Source organism: Sciurus carolinensis, chromosome 3, assembly GCF_902686445.1.
Source record: "Sciurus carolinensis chromosome 3, mSciCar1.2, whole genome shotgun sequence".
NCBI classification, from domain to species: Eukaryota; Metazoa; Chordata; class Mammalia; order Rodentia; family Sciuridae; genus Sciurus; species Sciurus carolinensis.
Genome location: NC_062215.1, coordinates 114,976,551 through 114,999,695, shown reverse-complemented (window position 1 = coordinate 114,999,695; position 23,145 = coordinate 114,976,551). Strand labels below are relative to the sequence as shown.

At 35.3% G+C, this 23,145-nt stretch overlaps 1 protein-coding gene across 5 annotated transcripts in view; it reads left to right on the top strand.

Moving 5' to 3' along the window:
- The window catches only part of Cobll1 (cordon-bleu WH2 repeat protein like 1), a 154,149-nt gene that overhangs the window by 15,413 nt on the left and 115,591 nt on the right, over window positions 1-23,145 (top strand). The window contains exon 2 of one of the 5 annotated variants that reach the window (XM_047544801.1): window positions 4,829-4,909. The exons of the other annotated variants lie outside the window; for them this stretch is intronic. Coding sequence (XP_047400757.1) covers window positions 4,887-4,909 — 23 coding nt within the window. The 5' untranslated portion in view covers window positions 4,829-4,886. The remainder of the gene's footprint in view (window positions 1-4,828; window positions 4,910-23,145) is intronic. 5 annotated transcript variants of the gene reach the window in all.

Sequence of the window (23,145 nt, the reverse complement as noted above, 5' to 3'; positions counted from 1 at the left end):
CAATTATCAAGAATATAAGCAACAATAAATGTTGGCGGGGATGTGGGGGAAAAGGTACACTCATACATTGCTGATGGGACTGCAAATTGGTACAACCATTATAGAAAGCAGTATGGAGATTCCTCAGAAAACTTGGAATGGAGCAACCATTTGACCCAGTTATCACACTCCTCTGCATATATCAAAGAACTTAAAATCAGTATACTATGGTGATACAGCCACATCAATGTTTGTAGAAGCTCAATTCCTAGTAGCTAAACTATGGAACCAATCTAGGCACCTTCCAACACAAGAATAGATAAAGAAAATGTGGCATATATTTATGATGGACAATTACTTAGCCATAAAGAAGAATGAAATCAACATTTGCTGATAAATGAATGGAACTGGAGAATATGCTAAACGAAATAAGCCAATCCCAAAGAACCAAAGGCTGAATGTTTTCTTTGATATGCAGATGCTAATTCACAATAAGGGAGTGTCTAGGGAAGAACAGAGGTACTTTGGATTATGCAGAAGGGAGAGGGTATAGGGGTAGGAATGATAGTAGAATGAGTTGGACATTATTATTGTATGTGCATATATTATTACATGACCTGTATAACACTACATCTTGTACAACCAGAAGAATGAGAAGGTATACTCCATTTATGTATGGTATCAAAATGCATTCTACTGTCATGTATAAGTAATTAGAACAAATTTAAAAAATTAATTTGATTAAAAAAAAAACTGGGAACTTGATACCATTCTAACCATAGGTTATCATACTTGGAAGAGAATTTTCTTTTTAGAATTTGATCATCTTCCTCCTGTAAACAAGAAGTTGAAGCATTTGTACTATGCCATAACACTCTATAATTGTTAATCCAAATGCTGACTTCAGTTATTGATGAGAAGAAGAAGAATCTGTAACCCTCTTTTTCTTAAGGATAGCAGTGACCATGTCCTTTGGCATCAGGGGAAAGAGTGGGAGGCCTTTGCCTCAGGTTGTTTAAGTGATAACTCAGCTCTGGTGGCAGCATGATTATATAACCTAAAATTAACCCTACATACCTGTGACTAAAAACTTTTATTAGAGCAAATACAGTTGAGTAGATTTATTGATTTGGATTTTTTTGGATCTACTTTTATAGTAATATAGGAATATTTTGCATTACCTGTAGATAAAATTTTATATCAAAGAAGAAAGTGTCAAGATTTTTTGACTTAAGATCTACTTTTTCTTAGTAAATATAATGGACATAGGAAGAATAAATTATATCCATGCATAAATTCTGCACTTGGAAAGTTTTAAAGCATCACGGCCCTCCTGGTAAATCTACTTTTAAATGTATTTTGTAAGGTGGTATGTAGAACAGTTTAGAGCCTTAATTACTTAGAGATTAAATGAATATTTGTAAGTTAATTCAGATTGTCAGTACTTAAAAGAATTAAGGTCACAGTACTTAAAGACAGTGGTGGTGGCTTGTATTATGCTGGTCATAAAAGCAATGGGCATTTATTGAAGGACAGTTCTCCAGGTACTGTGACATGCATGATATGTGCCACTCCATTTAGAGCTCACATCCAGCCTATATCAATAAATGTAGTTGGTTATTCAGACTGTACAAAGGAAGAAACCGAAGCTTAAAGTGTAACTCATCCAGTGTGCAGATCTGAGACTGGAACCTAGATGTTACTTGAAATTCATTTGCACCTTGAGATCACTTTGCATTCCACCTGGGAGAACTGTCAGGGCAGAAAGCCAATATGATAAATAGCAAGATGACCTTAGATGAGACTAAACATTTTTTTTTTTCTTTTCTATTTTTTGATTACAAAATCAACATCTTCATTATAGAATACTTTTTGAAAGAAATAGTGATACTAAAATAAAAATAATCATTATCCATGCTAGCTAGAGATAATAATGCAAATGATTTGCATTTTAGAATTTCCCAAAGTATATTCTGATTAAGATACAAATTGGCACATTTTATGTAAAAAAAATGCAATGGTTAAATCATTTGGGGAAAGTCTGGGTTAAACTACTTTCTTCTCTACAGGGTTTTTTTCCGAAGAGATTTTAATATGCGTAATATGCTTCCAAGATTGAAACATAACATTTTCCAAATTTGTTTACCAAAAGAACGCTGATTTATATCTTGAAATACATGTTGTTTCAGATATAGCATAGATAATTCTATAGATAGAATGCATCCATCTTGACTTGTTAATGAGCACTTAGATTTTTAACCACATGTACTATTATATTCTTCCAGTTTATATTAGAATTTGTTTCAATTATTTCAAGTTCTTTTAAAAATGTTTTTTAAATGGTTGTATAGCAAACCATATGTGTGTGTCTGTGTTTACGTAACTTTTTTTAACCTTTCACCAATTGAGCATTTGGACTGTTTTCAACTAAATCATTAACTCTGAAAAGGACATGAGTTGTAGGTCTAGGAGAAAGTCATTCTAGAACCTGCAAGCAATGAGGAAATCAACCAAGAGTTTGTCTCACAGGTAGAAACTGTGAATACCATAACAAGTTTCAGAGCGATCTCTGTGGCGGTCTTGTGACTTGTCATTGGGGATAAAATGCCAAAGGATAGTCTTAGAGAAATAAGAGTTGTCAGCTGTTGGAATGAGCTGAAGTGATGTGTCTGTGGGTAACTGCCTCCTTGGTGCACAGTTGTGCCTTTTTTTAAGGCTCAGGCCAGACCTGGAGTCTGGGAAAGCTTGGACACTCCATGTATTCTGATTTTTAATCTCTGCTGTTGTCTAGGAGGATAGAAGGGTTGGGATTTCTCAGGCTACCTTAAAGGGTGAAGAATCTGGGCCAATGGATGGGGATGGATTTGAGAGGGAGGAGTAAACTTCGATTAGTTGGAGAGGAGTGGGTTTGAAGCTATTTAATTGGTAATCCATTGTAAGAACAAGAAATCTTCCTGTTCCAATCAATGGTTTACTGATTTTTTTTTTTTTTTTTTTAAATTAACAAATACTTATTGAAAGCCAACTGTGTTCTAGACATTGGTCTGGGCACTAGCAGCTAATTGTATTGAAAATATTACTGTACAGTACATGGAAATTCATGGAATAAAATCACTTGGCTGGAATAAAAACATGATTCAATCTTATTAAAAATACACATCTTTGAACAACCTCCAAGAGAGTATAAACAATACTCTTTCTGTTTTAAAATAAGGGAAGTCCAAATCTCTGAAATGCCAATTACTATGCAGTTTCAAATGCTTTGTGTGTGTGTGTGTGTGCGCGCGCATCTTGGATGATGATATGTCTGATTCCTAAAATGTCTTAACCTTTTCAGAAAGTTTACATGATAATAGAATATGTGAATGTGTGTGTACCTCCTGCTACCCCCATCAAAACTGTCCTTGAGATTAGTTCTCATTGAACTCTGGGGAGTTACATGGATTTCTGTTGACCAGAACCAAGTATCAAAACTGCCTTTCACAGCCTGAGATTTTAATGGCAAGTCTGAAGAGTGCTTCCCTCACAGCGGGAGCTGACTGGGAGGGCCATTGAGGTGCCAAAGGGAAAATTCCTGAAGGGAATATTCCGTAACCCAGGAGGCATGAGGATCACTGCTGTGGCTGTGGCAGCCACAGGTGGTTAACTTTGGCCTATTCCTTCCATGCCTGAAGCCCCCAAGGCCTCTGGCTCAGTGTCAGTCTGACATAAGGCAACAGTGGAGAGTTTTCTTCATCTGAGTAGACCCTAGCAACAACACCGTGTTGTTACCTCAAACTTGTGACAATCAAGAGTTGTCTAAGGAACAGTTATGAGTGAGACTGGGCAAATTAACCACTTTGCGTCTGGGTTATTTTTGTATTTTTCTCTCTGAAAATTAGGATGAGGTATCTATTTCCTAGGTTCATGTTTAGGACTAGTTGAAATTATTTATATGTCAAGTCTTGAAATATCAACAAAGTAATAACTAAATGAACTTGATTTTTGGTTAACAAATGTCTGTGGCTAAGTTATTGACAGTTTTGAACATCAGCCACGTGAAAAGTTTTCAAGATTGTTTAGAGCTGCTCACTCTTAGTTTCTATTCAGTATGTTAGTAGTTGATACTTGGCTGAGGATCATTGTTTTCCAAATACAAATAAGGCTGTTTTGTAACTCATTAATTCCTGGAATGTGATTCTCTATAAGCAGGTTTTCCAGCCCGTAGCAATCATTAGAAAAAGCTGTACCTGGTAAGATGTGGAGATAGTAAGCAAACAATGTATGTATTATAACACTCTATTATCTTTTTCCTCTAGGAAAGAGGATAAGCAACTAACCAAATACGTTCTTCACTAGACTTGAACAGTGGCAGTGGTCCTATAGAAAAGACCTTATTTCTGAACCCACAAGACAGTCCCCTGTTACATAAAAATATTTCATTTTATGCCTTTATATTGCTGATTCAGGTTCCATTCCTTGTACTTGCTGGAAACTAATAATTGTGTAGTCACACAATTTTCACATCTGTAAACTGGAAAGAATCCCTCTGTACTGTAGAACAAGTACTATTTGTTGGCAATGCGGGTCTTGAAATAAAGGTGATCCTGTTTGAATGGGTTATACATTTCCTTTTTAAATTCTTGATAAGTTTCATTCTCTTGACAGTGCCAATTCTCCTGGGTATGGAGGGAGAGGACATCTGCATGAAGGTGTTCCTTCTCTCGAGCTCTCTGATGCCATCTTCCTGTCAGCCCAGATTCATTTCCACATGAGTTCATCTAATTAAAACTTGTCAGTGCTGTTTCTGAAGGAAGACAGGTTATTATTGTGATCATAGAGCAAACAGCCGTACTTTTTCTCATTTAAGGCATCCAGCTGGGGTATTACTGATCATAAACTGAAAACTGGGGGAACCCTTCAAAGCCATGAAGGAAGAAGGTGTGATCAGGTAAGGGATCAGCCCACTGGAGGATGGTCACCTTTTAACAGGTGTGTTTTCTATTAAATGCAGGCATTCCCAGTGAAACTTGCTGTTATTTAAAGAATTTGAAAGCATGCCACACTTTTTCGGGGGGACTTCAGAGAACTACATAATTTTAAAGGTTTGCCAAGCATTATTGTTTTCTGATAGTACTTGTATGTTTTACGAAAACAACAGCATTTTGTCCTTCACACCAAACAGTTCTGAATAGAAAGAGTTCAGTGATCATGAGGTTAAAAAAAAAAAACAAAAAATCACAGGGCAAACTAGATGTTCTTTGGGTTTGGTTTTTTTTTTTTTCCTCCTCCTCTGACATCACTAAATGAAAACCTTTAAAAATCTCCCAGGCTTTTAAGTCAAGGATGCACTTTAAATGAAAGTTAGTGAAAACCTGGCCTAAGGATTATCAACAGTGGAAACATCAACTTTCTGAACAGTTGTTTCCTTTTCTGCTTCACATTCACTTTGTGTTTGACACCTGGGCACATTTCCTGATGGGTGGAGCTCGAATTGCATTCTTCCATTTTTTAGTTTGGGAAAATCACCCTCTACATTGTCGAGCCTCGATGGTTTCTAATTTAATATGTAGTTATTTAATATGTAGTTATATTTCTTAGACCATTCATGTTTGAGAAATTGTTAAAATGTTTAATATTTGCTTTTCCTGGTATGAATGTTACACAATCTTTTACATTTGTGTCATCATCTTTCTCTTGTTGATATTAGAAAAGCTCTTAAAATGTAAAAATCATTAATACTTTGTCTTATGTTCTAAAAATTCCCCCATTTTTAACATTTATTATGTAGCTTAGTTTATGGAAGCAGTTTTAGCATTCTGGTTTCATTTAGAGGTAATTCAATTTATTTTATCGTCCTAGAAATTCTTATACCTTTTATATTTTTTATTTTGAGACAAGGTCTCGCTAAATTGCATAGAGCCTTACAGAATTGCTAAAGCTGGCCTCCAGTTTTCGATCTTCCTGCCTCAGCCTCCTGAGCCACTGGGATTATGGGCATGTGCCACCACACCCAACTTGAAATGCTTGTACTTTATCAGGCTTAAAATATTCCCTTATCTTAAAATTATGTTAGACTATGTACTTGCCAGAAATAAACTGAACTTATTCTTGGTTTTGCCATGAGATAGGGTCTAAATTTTAAAAAAAAGCAATTGCCTTAATATTATCTCATAAACAATTTATATTTTTGCACTGATTCAAAACACACCTTTTAAACTAAATTTTATTCGTGTGTTATTGGACTTTTAGTTTAGCTCCATTGTTCTTAGTCCAAAATATTTCACTTGAGGGGACTTAAAATGTGTTTTAATGGTCTATCTGATAAGGTGAGTCATAATAACCAATATTCCTTTTTAAATTCCTTTTCAAAATTCTCTGGACTATTTTCAGGCATTTGCTTTTTCAAGTAAATTTAAAATTGGAAATAAGAATTGATAAGTCGAATTCAGGTTCCATATAAATTTTTAGGGAGTTTTGGTATTCCTACTGTATTGGAATTTCCACTCAGGAGCATGTCCAAGCACCACATTCCTCCCTTACTGCTTCACTCTTTGTCACAGCTCACCAGGTTTTACTGTGAGATGGGTATCCCTTCATGGGTGCCCTCTGTTAAGAACAAATCATATTGACGGCTGCTGAATTGCCAAGTCTTCAACAAAGTAGCTTTATCATTAAGGGCTTGTGAAGTAGTTCTCAAAGCACTTTGGAAGCAGTTTTAGCATTCTGGTTTCATTATCTTGGAGATAATCCCATTTATTTTCCTTTGTCTTGCTTAGAAATGCTTATAGTATAGGCTTAAAAATTACCTTATCTTAAAATTACGATAGACTAAATATTTGCCAGAAACAATTTTTTTTTTTTTTTGGTATCTCTCAGTATTAGTTTCGACTGGGAACGAAATAAAAATGTAGTTTTTTTAGCCCACTCCAAATCTACTTAATAACAAAGTCTGAGGATGAATCCCAGTAATCCGTTCTAATAAGCCCTGTAGTGAATCTGATCATGGAGAGGTTGAGAACCATAGTGAAGTGGATAGAGTTTGGGGTTAGGAATAATCCTCGTCTGTAACATGGACTGTTGAAAGAATTATCTGTATCTTAAGCAAAGGGTGTGGACACTTAGTAGCTATTATTATCGGAGTGCTTTTTCATAAGTGAGAGATCAAGTAATGAACAATGAGCATTAAAGTGATGATACCTGGGAATGGAGGGAAAGTTCTGGAACACGGGGTGTTGTAGATTTTGATAGTCTACATGATTGGTCATGCCAAGAAAGTCATAAAAATTCTTCGTATGGTTTGCTAAGGGTAAACACTTTCAGTCTTGATCACAATTGGCACTGTTTAAGCAGGCAAGCATACAATAGTGTAATATAATTGAAAACCCTGATTTCCATGTTAAGGATATGTGGAAGATTAGCTCATTAGAATTCTGCCTTTACATTGAATGAAATAAAACACCTCTATCATTTCTATAGTTGTAAAAGAATCTGTCATTGTAAGTAACTAGAACATGCAAGTGAAATAAGAATGTCCCCAATCAAATGGTAAAAATTAATATGTAAAAGTAAAAAAATCTTGTCAATTATTGGGTTAACTGGAAAATGTTAACTTATTCAGTATTTTGATAAATTACTTTATGTTGGAAACTAGGCTAAGTAGTAGACATAAAATGACAGTTTCAAATGTAACTCATGAGAAGTTTATAAGTGGGTAGTAGAGATAACCAAGTTATGTGGTACTACCTATGGCAAGGTCAGTAATAAAGGCAAACATGGGTGGCTTTGGGGGCCTGAAGCTTTCTAGAAGAGGCAACTCTTGAGCCATGTTGAAGGACAAGGAGAGAAGTACTGTAGAAGATTCCATAGGAACTCCTTCAGTGGTTGGTTCTGCCCCAGGGCACCAGAGGTCTTACCATGGGGGTGAAGGATGTAATCAGAGTAGTCAAGCTGCAAAAGGAACAGAAATCCCAGATGGAGGTGCTAACACACTAGAGTGCCCTGAATGGTAGCCAGTGTGAAGTGGTTTAATGTGAACAGAACCTGAGGACTGGGTAGGGGCAGCTGAGACTGCACTCGGTTACATAAGCTCTCTAAAGATGATGATGGAGAGAAAGACCGTGTTTTGCTTAACATTTGTCTTGTTTTTGGAGAAACAGCATTTTCACCTGTGTGCTGTCCTTATTTGTTTTGTAACACGTACCCTTACGCTCATATATAAAGGGGTTTAGGTTAAGAGTTCAGAATGGTATTTGTGTTATACATTCATACATAATAATTTTAGTTTGGGTCCTATTCAGCTCTTCTTGGCGTTAAATATTTTCAGCTGAGGATGGCAAGTTGGTGAATTAATCTAGACAAACCCTCCTCCACCAGTAGGGGTGGCCTGGAATTTTCCCGGCCACTGAAGCTCTGTCTTGGACTGTTCTCAGCATCCATATGCCCTGGGGCTATGGTCTTCCCTGCCTAGTCCTTGGAGGCTTACTTAGGCCTCATTGGCATCCTGCCCTGAACCACAGTTCATCCAGCTGTGCTCTTGACTCCCTAACTTTCACTAACTGTTCCCTCTTTCAATCTGGATCTTTATTTCTGTGGCTTCCGTAACTGGCCATGACCCATCTATGAATCAGAGACCCACCTAGACTTTGAATCTTTGACTATGTCCCCAACTTGACCACACACATGACAAGGGCCTTAAGACCATGGCTTTTGTTTCACTCACCAGATACCTCTCATTTTTATGTCATTATCCCCTTATAATATTGAAACTAGCCTGGCAAGGTTGTGCATGCCTGTAATCCCAGTGACTCCAGAGGTTGAGGCAAGAGAATTTTCAAGTTCAAAGCCAGCCTCAGCAACTTAGCAAGGCCCTAAGCAACTCAGGGAGACCCTGTTTCTAAATAAAATATTGAAAAGGGGTGGAGATGTGGCTTGGTGGTTAAGTGCCCTTCAGTTCAATCCCCAGTACCCCCACCCCTGCAAAAGAAAAAAAAAAAAAAAAAAAAGAAAATTGAACCTACACTTAGCAATTCTGAGATTGACTGTTGTCACACATGTTGGTGAAACTCTTGTCCTAACCTCATTTAATCTGCTTTGACTTTTACCCTGGATGAAAGAAAGTATATATTTTGTAAGGATTATAAATTGCTTAGTTTGGTAGAATCTTGCAATATAATATTCTTTTCAATATTTATTCCTTGATGTTCTAGGTTAGGACTAGGCTATTTGATGACCTCTTCTTGCCCCTGGTTTTTATTTACTTAATTTTTAATAGTTAATATGCTACAAGGATATTTTATAAACCATGTGTCAATTCATAACCAACTTTTCTGCCCTTCCCCAAAAATGTCTTTGCAGTCTATTTAACACAGGATTGATTCTGTTGTAGGCATCAAGAATGCATGGATACCTGGTCTCATCCTTCCTCCTGGCTTCATCTCCCACTCTCTTTCTACTCGCCCCCTTCTCAGAGCTGGGAGGCTAATTGCAGCTTCTGCTGAATTCCAGGGTTTCACTCCTCCTCGCCTTTGCCCAGTGCTTCTTCAGTGTGGAATTCTACTGGCCCAACTCACTGCCCAGAGGAATCACACATTTTTCAAGGCCCAGTTCCAAATTCCACCTTCCTGAAGCTCTCCCAGATCCTTAAGCCAGATGTATTTCTTCTAACCTTTTGCTTTCACAGTACTTTGCTTCTAACTCTCAGAGCATGTATTAGCTCTTCTTCTATTTCTGTTTCGTTTACAACTTTTTTTTTCCCTCCAAGGAATTGTAGATTTCTTAAGAGTGAAAATTATTTTTCATCTTCTTTGTGCACAGTGGCACTTTCTTATTGCCTTTTTGCTTGATGGCTTTTCAATAATTGAGTGTAATTAGGGTTTTGATGGTTTAGAAAGGTACAGAGGAAGAATTTGTGTTTTTCAAAGAGTTGCCTCTTTCTTCTAACCCCCCTTTCTCTTTTCTCCCTCTTGCATGTGTCAGATAAAGGAATCTGGGTATATATTTGAGGCTGTGTGAAAAGGAATGGTTTGGTGAGAAACAATTCGTGGACCTTTAACCAATTATGGTAGTAGTAATGCTCTGTTTGGAAATGTATCATAATTCTTATTATGATTCCTCATTATTTTATTCTCCATCAATATGCATACATTGAGAAGTGAGAATGGGAAAGTATTAGAGGATTTATTTATTCAGTGAGTATTTGTTGAGCATTGGTTATGTGCTAGACTCTATCAGGACAGGAGGTAAGAGACACCCAATGCCTTCCTCAGAGCTTTCTCAATTGATGACTCATTCGAGAGTAAAGACTGATTTTGCATATGACAACAAGGGTAATAATACAAAAATTGATCAACATTTATTAATATCTTATTAGGTGCTAAATCTTATCTTAATTATGTTAACTACCTTATAGCTTTTTGTCCTTATGACAACCTTGTGTGAGTGTTGCTACTCTGTTTCACTACTTATTAGGTGAAAAATATATCCTGAGACAGTGAGAAATGAAGCAACTTCTCCAGGGTAATTCCTACTTGGTACCTTACTACTTCAACCACCTAGTCAAATTACGTATTATTTTAGTGAGTACCACGTGGAAGGCATCACTTAGAAATTATGAAGCAGTGTTCCTCCTGCCTGTTTTGACTGTCACACAGATGCAAGTCTGAAGCAAGGATATACTGTTTACTTACTCAGTGAACTTGGATAAGTTACTTAAATTCTCAGAACCTCTGTTTCCTTGCCTGTGAAATAGGGATTAAAGTACATTGTGTGTGTGTGTGTGTGTGTGTGTGTGTATGTGTAAAGTACATAGTGCTAGCATCCTAAAATCTGATTTCCCATTCCTTTTCCTCTTTTATAAAATGACTCAATCATATGATCAATAAAAAATTTCTGAAATCTTGCAGCTTGTTCATTTTTTTTTTTTTTTGTAAACTGTACAAGGAGTTTCATCAGCCCAATAAATTCAGTTGTAATGATGAGAAAACATTAGCATTGACATTGGAAACCTTGTTTATTTTGTTACTTTGTTGTTCATTTCTTGAGAGCTAGAGATGTTTTCACTTAATAATTGGCTCATCAGTTTTTACTTATTGATGCCTGCAAGGGCTCCCAACTCTGCGGTCAGGCATAGAGAAATAACCAACACCCTTGATGTTCTATTTAGATGATGGGAGCTGGTTACATAAGAGAATGCTGCTTCTGACTCTCTAGTTAGTAATCATGACTTGAGATAAAAATCCTTTCTCACTGATACATTTCACTTTATAATTTTGTACCTTTTGGTTATTCCCATGAGGTCTTTTAAACTGTACATTGTTTCTACAATAGTTAGTACATCACTATGAAATCTTTGTTGATTAAACAAAGGTCTTTTATGACAGTGTGGGGTTTTTTAAAAGCATAGTCTGTTTAGCTGTGTTTTAAAAAAATCATTTAAAAATAATAACTGAATACAATGAAGATTTGTAACAATGTGGCAGCTTCAACATCTCCACATACATCAATACATTTGACAATCTTCCTATTAGAATCATGATAGAAGTATGTCATTTTTTAAAAGTCAAATTCTAGAAAAGTTTAAAATTCAGTTTTTTTTAAATTGGAAATTTAATTTTTCGATCTCATGTACTGAAAGACAGGAAAGGAATAAATAAGTAAAATCTTTGAAGTGAATAATTAAGCCTAATTTGAGTTTGCATAAATGAACTTTATTTGGTTATGCCATATTTACAGGGAAATAAGAAAGTTAAATTATTTCTACCATATAGTGGATGCAACTACAAAATCAATCCTTTTTTTTTTTTTAAATTAGGTCCATTCCCTATTAAAAGTGATTGGGACTCTAATGTTTTATGATAAAAGTCGACCAACTATTATCAAGGGCTTACTGTTTCCCAGGCATTGTATCAAGAGTTTAACATGTTTTTAATTTTATGTATGTAGTTGTTTATTTGGGCACTAGGGATTGAACCCAGGGTTGCTTTACCACTGAGATACATCCTCGGCTATTTTTATTTTGAAGACAAGTTCTTGCTAAATTGCTGAGGCTGACTTTGAACTTGCAATCCTACTGCTTCAGCCTCCTGAATAGTTGGGATTATAGCTCAAAGACTGGTGCTACAATGCTTGTTTTAAAACTGGCAAAATCTAGGTAGAGAAAAGTGAGATCATGCTAGAGTTACAGGTTTGTAGGTAGTGGGAGGTGTTGTCTGAAACCATTCTGATTCTCTTAACCTCTAGTCTCCTTACCTCTATAGTGTCAGGTACTATTTGTTTATCTGTTCATGGAAAATTTTTCTGTGTAAATAAAATCAGTCTGCCCCACCGCCCCGCCTCATGTTAGTGGTGCTGAGATCATACTCAGGGCCTCAAGCATGCTAGGTAGGTGCCTACCATTGAGCTATACCCTCAGCCACCAGTTATCTTTAATGTCTTATTCCAGGATATGAATTAGTAAAGAACAGATGTGAATTAAATAGATGACAAAAATCTTAGGAAGACAGTGACAATGTATGCCTTACCTACTTCAATACATAAATCAATAATATCTAGTACAACCAGTTAATTCATTTTTGTAAGTGATTCATTTCAAATAGATTTTTGTAGAATAGTAACACTGAAAAAATCCTATATGTGTGAACAATTTCATTTTTTCTGTAAAGCAGGCATTCAAAATTGAAAGGCATTTAAAGGTTCTTGGCTGACCTACTTTTTTACATAACACAAGAGTCAGAAATAAAATGGTTTACTTCTCTTATATGTGCTTCCTGTTGGTGAGATATGTCTCCAAAATACCTTTAGCTACTTGTGATGTCAGAGGAAAATTTCCAAGTCTCAGTTTGAAATGGGTTGTCATGGCAATCACAAATTTGGATCTGACCAAGTGGAGGAAGGGCTGTGAGAAATCAAGAGCATGCTACAGGTATTTTCATTTTAGGATGAAACCAAACGTTTTGACTTCTCACGTCTACATGAACTGTTGAACCTCAGCAAAAAATGCCACAGGAGAAGATTATGAATTTAGATTGATCTGTTTAGATACTTCTTGAGTTTAACTTAGAGAATATAAATGAAAACATTTTTTTCCCTCTGAACTTTTGCAGATAGTTGCTCAGGTTCTTGATTGATTCCTAGTCTGAACTTGATGACAGTAACCTGGATGTACTTATTGGGTGTGCCATTTTTCCACTTATCTCTTGTTGATTCCATCATTAATGTCTTTCAGATAAAAAAAATTTTAAGACGTATAACTCATTTTTCTGGAAGTCAGAATACTTTTTCATAAGTCAGTAGTTTTAGAACCAAGAAATTTGTGAGAAACTGGTGTATATGGTTACATTTAATTATGGGAAATCAAACCCAACATATAACACTGGTCACACACAATAGAATTTTAGCCTTCTAAAGTCAATCTTTAGACATGCTATATTCCATTAAGTCTAGGAGGCCACCAAATGTTGAGAGTCACCATTTAATATACTACAAAAAGAAAAAAAAAACACTGCCAATTGAACTGAAAAAATACTTTAAAGATCTTAAATGCATAATTTTAATTAGGTAAATGCCTAATTTAACATGTAGTTCTGGGGCTGGGGAGATAGCTCAGTTGGTAGAGTGCTTGCCTTGCAAGCACAAGGCCCTGGGTTTGATCCCCAGCACCCAAAAAAAAAAAAAAAAAAACATGTAGTTCTGCCATGTTTTGAAAAACACATGCAGTTATACCATCACCACAACAGATACAAAACAATTCTAATACATTACTCCTTAGGTTTTATGTTACATTTACTGAAATTGAAAGGAATTTTAATTTGTCATCATATCATTCTTGTGCAAGCATTAAAAAGCAATGTACAGATAAATGCACCGTAAGATCCAATACTTCTGGAACCAGCAGTGCTCTACTCTTGCCCCTGGGATTTTTATTCAGGTAGACTTTAAGTTTGGGTTGCTATTTTATGATTTGACTAATTCTAGATTTTGTTTACTCCTCAACTGAGGGACATGTCACTGCAAGTTTATAGTCTCTATTGAGAGGTGGGAGAACTTTCTGACAAACTGATGCTTGAAGCAAGACACATACTTTTCATAGTTCTTTATTCCTTTATGTTTCTTCTAAATAACATTTGTTCAAATGGAATTCTCTTTGTAAAATTCCCATCACAAACCAAATCTGACATCTGAATTTCCTCTAGGGAACTTGAATAAAATTAAGCAGTAAGAATTTAGCTCTTTGGTTGGGCATGGTGGCACACACCTATAATTCCAGCAGCTCCGGATGTGGAGGCAGGAGGATTATAAATTCAAAGCCAGCCTAAGCAACTTAAGCCCTAAGCAACTCAGTGAGACCCTATCTCTAAATTTTTTTTTAAAAAAGGGAGAGCTGGGGATGTGGTAAAGCACCACTGGGTTCAATTCCTGTTACCAAAAAATAACAATACTACTACTACTACTACTAATTTTTTTTTTTAAATGTAACTCTTTGGTGATTTGGAGAATTACAAATTTTGTGGTATGTTTAATGAAACTGATTATTATAGTCCCTTAATAGTTGATGACTTATTTAGGTATTTTAAATTATTTTTTGTATATAACAAAGTACAATTATGTAACAGTTCATGAATATGCCGTGTCTTCTCTTGTTACAGGTATATCAGTACAGTTCTGTCTTAAAGAACTACCAGTTTGTTTTGTCACAATTAATCTATTTTTATGGTTCTGGGGATTGAACCCAGGGGTGCTGAGCTACTGATCTACATCTTCAGCTCTTTTTATGTTTTGTTTTGAGACAGGGTTTCACTTGTTGTCCTGGCTGGCTTGGAATTTACCATCTTCCTGTCTTTGCCTCCTGATCCTCTGAGATTAGTGGCATGTGCCACTATGCCTGGAACAATTTATATTCTTTAAAACCAAAAATCTAAAATACACTAAATGATTAGTCAGTTATCTTCCTGTCATTGCTGTGTTTGGATTGTCTTAATGTGGTAAAACTTGACTATTCTTTGAAAATCAGTTCTGTATTTGAGTTTTATTTAGTTTAAATGACTAATCCTATAGAATTTTAGACCACAAAAAGATTTGTATGTTATTCTAATTTTGCAGATAAAATAGTGACTCCCAAAATGACCTCAGTAGGGGTGTTTTAATACATAATGCAGAAATAAGTCATCCTATTTCATACTTAATAATGAATGTCTATTTCCTTTTAGTTGGGTACTTTTAAAATGGCTTAAATTTAAACATGACCACTAAAATACTAAAATATATAAACTTTGAACTCTTGATTTTTACAGAAATGTAGAGAACAGATTGTTGGAGGTTCTCTTAAAATTCAAGTATAAATTTTATTCATATCTAATTTAAATGACACTTTATTCCCAAGTTAATGCTGTTGTAGGCAAAAATGGCAATATTTCAGCTACTTTATATATTATTTGGTGGGGATGACAGTCTTATGATTTAAAAATTTCAAGTGTTTGTCTAGTGCTGCTCTCTAAGGTACATTGAAGCTATTTAGTGACTTGTAGAAAGTACCACATTGTTTTGTCTATAAAAAGAAACATTGTTCATTCTTTTTAAGACTATGTGAGTGGGGCAACAAACCAGATATTTCTGGTTTAAACAATTTCACTTCATGATGATCTCTTTCAAATGTAGTGATTTAGAAAAGTTTATAAAACACCGTGGACTTTTGTGTTACTGAGACAAAATTTTTAAGCATTTCTTTCTTTTTTTTTTTTTTTAAGCATTTTTTCTCTTTTTGAAAATGATAGTTTTTTTTTTTTTGTCAATATGCATAAGTACTTTTAAAATCTTATTGAAATTATATTGTCCGAGAAAACTGAATGGAAAACAAGAAAGTAAAATAAGTAAGTTCAGAGTAGTTAAAGGAGGTATCACAAAGTTCAAGCATTCAGGGAACTGAACATTTTCTTGCTTAAACCTTATTAACTTTGTTTAACATTTAATACTAAATTGTAGCGCTTTGATTTCAAAACCAAAAGCATATGCTAGGAGTAGTGATTTAGAATAGTGGAGATGGCAGGCAGTGATGGCCGAAAGAAAAAAGACAGAGAAACTGCTAGTGGACTCAAAAACTGTACAAACCCTGCCACAGGGACCTGTACTTACCAGTACTTCTCTAAGCAGTTGTGTAATATGGCAAGAACATAACATTAAAAGTGATATTCACCAACTTATGAGAGATCATATCAAATTAAAGTAAAATGTGCTTAGTATATATATAATAAGCTTGTAAAAACTAATTATAGACTGTGTCAAAGGAAAACTTAGGTCATTTCCACAAATATGAATTGTACAGAGACATTCTTTGAAAGGTGGTATTTAAAGTGAAATTCAAACAAAAACTCACCTTGGGAATAATAAATTCTCCTAAATACTTAGAATAACAAGAAATTAAAACAATTAGACCAACAATTCCAATGTTAGTAATAGACTATACTTTAGAAGCAATTAAATGTTTATAATTTTCAATTTTAAAGTGAAAAATGAGAGAACACGAACTAAGAAATTCAACTCACAACACTAACATAAAATATAAGGAATTGAAGGAGAAGGAAATAATACAAATATAAGTAGGAATTAATGATTAGCAAATAGAATTCATCAGCTTCATTTTAAGGGGAAGAAAGTTGATAGGGTCTCTTAAAAATTTATTGAATAGAGAATTAAAAAAATATTGTAATGGGTTCCAAGACTTTTTAAGTTACAAGAATTCTACTTCAGGGAGCGGTGCTGGGAATTGAACCTAGAGTATTTTCACCACCAAGTCACATCCCCAGCCCTTTCTATTTTTTTATTTTAAGGCAGGGTCTCACCAAGTTTCTGAGGCTTATTTCCAACTTGTAATCCTCCTATCTCAGCCTCCCAAGTCACTAGAACTGGGACATGTGCCACTGCGCTAGCTGTTACAAAAATTCTAGAAGTAACTTGTGGTACTAGGTTAGAAATTATAGATTAAATGGATGAATTTCTTGAAAGAATCTAAATTGAATATTGGATAAAAAATTAGAAACATTGAATTAGTCATAGAAAAAAAAAATCATGAAGTTACCAAAGCTCTTCTCCCTGTAGAAAATAACTCTGGGATTAGACACAATTCATTATTAAGTCTTCTAATTAATATATTACACATTATTTTTTGAACTGGGAGTACTAGGTATTGAACCTAGGAGTGCTTTATCATTGAACTATTTTCCAATCCTGGTGAAGTTGCCCAGGCTGACTTGAACTTGATGATCCTATGGTTCAACCTCCTGTGTTACTGAGATTACACGTGTGCACCACCTTACCTGACCACATATTCTTTATAGCTTTAAAGCACATAGAAGAAACTGGAAAGTATGAGTTTATTTTACATAGTGATCACATTTTTAAAAGGAATTTGCACACAATGAAAAAGAAGCCATCCTGTGACTATAGCTGTAAAAATCCTAAATAAAATTAGTCACTAAGTTTACTGCAGGCTTTTAATAATTGCTTAGTAAGTAGAAAACTACTCATGTATATTAATCAAAGGAAAGTCATGCTCAAGTTTTTTCCATAGTTGTAAATGGCATTGAAACTCAATTTTGTGATAGTCACTTCCTATTCATCTGTGGATAGTGACTGGTAATTCCCATTTCAAATTAGAACACTTAGACTAGATGTCGCTGAAATTTACCTGCCTTGCTGCTTCTCCTAGTTCCATTAAATGCTCATCTCACATACTGAAATGACTCCAAGGCAAAGGGGCATGCAACTTTCTGAGACAATCCAGGAACATGACTACACTGTTGTCCATTAGTACTGAGCGCCTGCTCAGGACCAACTCAATACTAGTGTCTGGGAAGGAAATAGTCAATAAGAGAGGGTTCCTGCCTGTAACATTTCCTGGTTTTTCAGTACTTCTTAAAACTGTAATAAACTGTACTTGAGAGGATATATATTCTTCCTCTTTATGATCATTCTTATTCTGTCAGAAAATGATATTGCTCAATTCATGGGTTTGATATGTTCTTGCTTAAAACAAAGAAGTCAATTAAAATATATAAGTAAAGTAACAAGACATTAATATGGCAAAAACCATGAAAGGAAATAGATTGGGAAAGATCAAATGGTGTAATAGGACAGCTCAGAGAGTGCCATTCTTCATGGAGCTGAAGTGTGTCCTCATAACTTCTCCACAGTTGCATGTAGTTAAGGATCTAGATTTTATAGTTACATAACTCTGACCTTTAGAGAGGCAAAGTGAAGTCAGGTTCTTCTGCCACTGAATGACTCTTCTCAAAAGATGATGGAAAATTAAAAAAACCTAGAAGCAGAAGGATATTGAGTAAATGATTAATATATATATAATATATATATGTATATATAAAGCCAACAGCAAACATAAGAGTTAATGATGAAATATTAGAGGAGCTGGAGTTATGGCTCAGTGGTAGAGCACTTGCCTGGCATGTGCAAGGTCCTGGGTTCGATTCTCAGCACCACGTGTAAATAAAGTCCATGGACAGCTTAAAAAAATATATTAAAAAAAAAAGATGGCTCTTACTAATGATGAAATATTAGAGGCTTAATTGAAATTAGGTTTGTATCAAAAATGCCTGTTATCACTGTTACTGTTTTGCCTTTTCCCTGAAAGTTCTAGTTAGGGCCATTAATTTTCCTCCTCCCCTTTTTATTTTATTTTTTTCCTTTTTTTGTTAAAAAAGGTATATAACAACTAAGAAAATAAAGGAAAAAACATTTAAAATTTTTTTAAAACAAATGAAAAGTTTAGAAAGTTGGATGTGAAATTAATAGGCACATAACTGTTAGAATAACAAAAACAATAAATGCTAGGTAGGACATGGAGCAATAGGAACTCTCAGTGCTGGTGGGAAGCCTACTTTGGAAGACGATTTCAGTTTTTTTCAAAACTAACCGTATTCTTACCAAGGAGCACGGATGCTGGATCATATTGTATTGACCCAAATGAATTAAAAACATGTCTTCATGCAGAAATATTTATAGCACTTCATTTGTAGTTGCCAAAACTTGGAAGCAAATGAAATTGTTTCTTAATACGTGGATATGCAAAATGTGGGATACCCATGCAATGAATTACTCATGGTAAGAGAAAGTAACCTATTAAGCTTATTTTTTAAATTTTTACTTTGTTTTGGTACTAGGGGATTGAACCCAGGGGTGCTTAACTACTGAGGCACAGTCCCACCCCTTTTTATATTTTGTTTAGAGACAGGATATAACTAAGTGCTTAGGGTCTTGCTAAGTTGCTAAGTTGCTTTGAACTCATGATCCTCCTACTTCAGCCTCCCAAGCCACTGGGATTATAGGTATGTGCCACCATGCCTAACTCAGCCCATTTTCAAGCAATAGACATGGAGGGACCTTAAATTCATATTAGTAAGTGAAGGAAGCCAGTCTGAGAAGGTTCCATTCTGTATCATTCCAACTAATAAAATTCTGGAAAAGGAAAAACTTGGGAGATAGCAAAAAGATCAATTGTGATGGGTTTTGAATGGGGAGGGAGGTACAAATAAGTGGATCATAGATTTTTAGGGCAGTGAAACTTATGTATGATACAGTAATGAGGATCACATGTTTCAAAATCCATAAAACTGTACTATACAGAGTGAACCCTAAGACAAACTATGAATTTGAGTTAATGTATCAATTTTGGTTCATTATAAAAAGTATACCACACTAACACAACAGATACCAGGTAGGGGACCCTGCATGTTGGGGATGGTGGGCAAGGAATCTGTAGAAATTCTCTATTTTCTTGTCAGGTTTTCTCTATACCTAAAATTGCTCTGAAATAGTCTACCAGTTCAAAAAATTAGTACCAAAAAACGTACAAATTTTCTCCTTAACCACCTTAGGTCCTCATCTGTCTTCCAGACCAGTCAGATCTGCAAGGGAGGGGAATGCAATATGAAATGACTTAGTGGTATGAGAAAAAAATCTTAGAACTTCTATGTAATATTAAAAGTAGAGGACTTAGTTCATAGAGTGCTTGACTGTCAATCACAAGGCCCTGGGTTCAATCCCCAGCACCGCAAAAAAAAAAAAAAAAAAGTAGAAGTCAAGTTGTGCATTTAATGTGTAGGTTGGCCCTTGGAGGTTACTCACTGGGTGCATCAGAGTCCATGAGTGGTGCTGGAGTCTAGCAGTGTGAGGCCAGGGTGATTGACCTGTGAGGCGGCTACCTTGCCAGCTCATTGTCTTTCAACATATTGTAGATTACATGTATCCAGTTTTTTAATACATCACATTTCTTATAAACTAAGTACATGTCTGCAAAAACATCACACATTAAATATAATGAGAACACAAATGCAAGAGAACCACAAGAAAAAAGCAAAGTTGATAGTTATCGCTTGTGTAAATTTTTGCCAGCCATGTTGGAAGAAACAAATGGATCTGACAAGAATTGAGAGCACAGTTAGACTACCTGAAATATTTATATCCTAATATACCAATAATAAAACATTAAACTTTAGCTTTCATTATTAATCTCATTTTTAACATGCCTATGAATACAGCAGAACATGTTCTTTATGAGTTGCTGAGTCAGTTTCTTCTACTGATAGTCATGTGATCAATAATAGGCTTAAAGCTTGCTGATCTGAATTGCTCTAAAAGTTTTCCAGATAGTTTTCCTGCCTCTGCTCTTGCTTTTTTTCCAGACCATTTTTCATATTGCACCAAAGAAAGCACTCTAAAGTGCATCTCTAATTCTGTTGTTTTCTAACTAAAAACATTTCCTTTTTTCTTTTTAAATGTTCATTTCTAACCTTGATTTTGTGAGACATCCTAATAGGGGTCCTGCCTTCATCTTCAGCCTTATTTTCTGTTATCCCTCAGGGATCTTTCTCACTGATATGTAGAAGAATTTCTTTGACCCTTCATTAGGTTATGTCTTATTATTTGGGTATGTCGAATTGTTACTTCCTACAGAAGACCTTTTTGGCCCCTAACTTGGGTGAAGTTTACCCTTTAAAAAAAAATTATTCTAATTGGTTGTACATGACAGTAGAATGCATTTTAATACATTGTACATAAATGGAGTATAACTTGTCACTCCTCTGTATGTACATGGTGCTGTCACACCAGTAGTGTAATCATACATGTATGTAGGGTAATGTGTGTCTCATTCTACCATCCTTCCCATCCCCACTGCCCCTCCACTCCTCTCTGCACAATCCAAAGTTCCTTCATTCTTCCCTACTCCTACCCTCACCCCCGCTCCGTGGATCAGCATCCACTTATCAGAGAAAACATTCTGCCTTTGGTTTTTTGGGATTGGCTTATTTTACTTAGCATGATATTCTCCCTCTCCATCCATTTACCTGCAAATGCCACAATTTCATTCTTCTTTAAGTCTGAGTAATATCCCATTGTGTATATGTACCACATTTTCTCTATCCATTCATCCATTGAAGGGCATCTAGGTTGGTTTCATAGTTTAGCTATTGTGAATTGAGCTGCTATAAACACTGATGTGACTGCATCACTGTAGTAGGCCGATCTTAATTCCTTTGGGTATAAACCGAGGAGTGGGATAGCTGGGTTGAATGGTGGTTCCATTCCAAGTTTTCTAAGGAATCTCCATACTGCTTTCCCAGAATGGTTGCACCAGCTTGCACTCCCACCAACAATGTATGAATGTACTTTTTTCCCCACATCCTTGCCCACCCTTATTATTGCTTTTATTCTTGATAGTTGCCATTCTGATTAGAGATGAAATCTTAGTGTAGTTTTAATTTGAATTTCTCTAACTGCTAGAGATAAACATTTTTTCATGTTTGTTGATAGATTGTATTTCTTCTGTGAAGTATCTATTCAGTTCCTTAGCCCATTTTTGATTGGGTTATTTGGTTTTGTTTTTTTTTTTTTTTTTTTGGTGTTGAATTTTTTGGGTTCTTTATATATCGTGGAGATTATTTGAGGTGTGTGTGGTAAAGACTTTTTCCCTATTCTGTAGTCTTTCTCTTCACGTTATTGTTTCCTTTGCTGAGAAGAAGCTTTTTAGCTTGAATCCATCCCATTTATTGATTCTTAACTTTACTTCTTGTGCTTTTGGAGTCTTGTTGAGGAAGTCAGATCCTAAGCTGACATGATGAAGATTTGGACCTACTTTTTCTTCTGTTGGGTGCAGGTTCTCTGCTCTAATGCCTAAGTCTTTGATCCACTTGAATTGTTTTTTGTGCAGGGTGAGAGCTAGGGGTTTAATTTCATTTTGTTGCATATGGATTTCCAGTTTTCTCAGCACCATTTGTTGAATAGGCTGTCTTTTCTCTAATGTATGTTTTTGGCACCTTTATCTAGTAAGGTAATTGTATTTATGTGGTAACTTGTATTTTGTACCATTGGTCTACTTGTCTATTTTGGTGCCAATACCATGCTATTTTTGTAACTATTTCTCTGTAGTATAGTTTAAGGTCTGATATTGGGATGCCTCCTGCTTCACTTTTCTTGCTAAGGCTTGCTTGACTATTCTGGGTCTCTTATTTTTCCAAATGAATTTCATGATTGCTTTTTCTAGTTCTATGAAGAACATCACTGGGATTTTAATAGGAATTGCATTAAGTTTGTATAGCACTTTTGGTAGTATGGCCATTTTGACAATATTAATTCTGCCTATCCAAGATCATGGGAGATCTTTCTATCTTCTAAGGTCTTCTTCAATTTCTTTCTTTAGTGTTCTGTAGTTTTCATTGTAGAGGTCTTTCACCACCTTTGTTAGTTTGATTCCCAAGCATTTTTTTTTTTTTTTTAGACTATTGTGAATGAGGTAGTTTTCCTAATTTCTCTTGTAGTGGATTTGTTACTTATGTATAGAAATGTGTTGATTTATGGGTATTGATTTTATATCTTGCTACTTTCTTGAATTCATTTATGAGTTCTAGAATATTTCTAGGGAATTTTTTTAATCTTCTAAATATAGAATCGTGTCATTGGCAAAGAGTGATAGTTTGATTTCTTCTTTTCCTACTTGTATCCCTTTAATTTCTTTTGTCTGTCTGATTGCTCTGGCTAGAGTTTCAAGGAATAACATTGAATAAAAGTGGTAAAAGAGGGTATCCCTGTCTTGTTCCAGTTTTTAGAGGGAATGTTTTCAATTTTTCTCCATTTGGAATGATGTTAACCTTGGGCTTAGCATAGATAGCTTTTAGATAGATA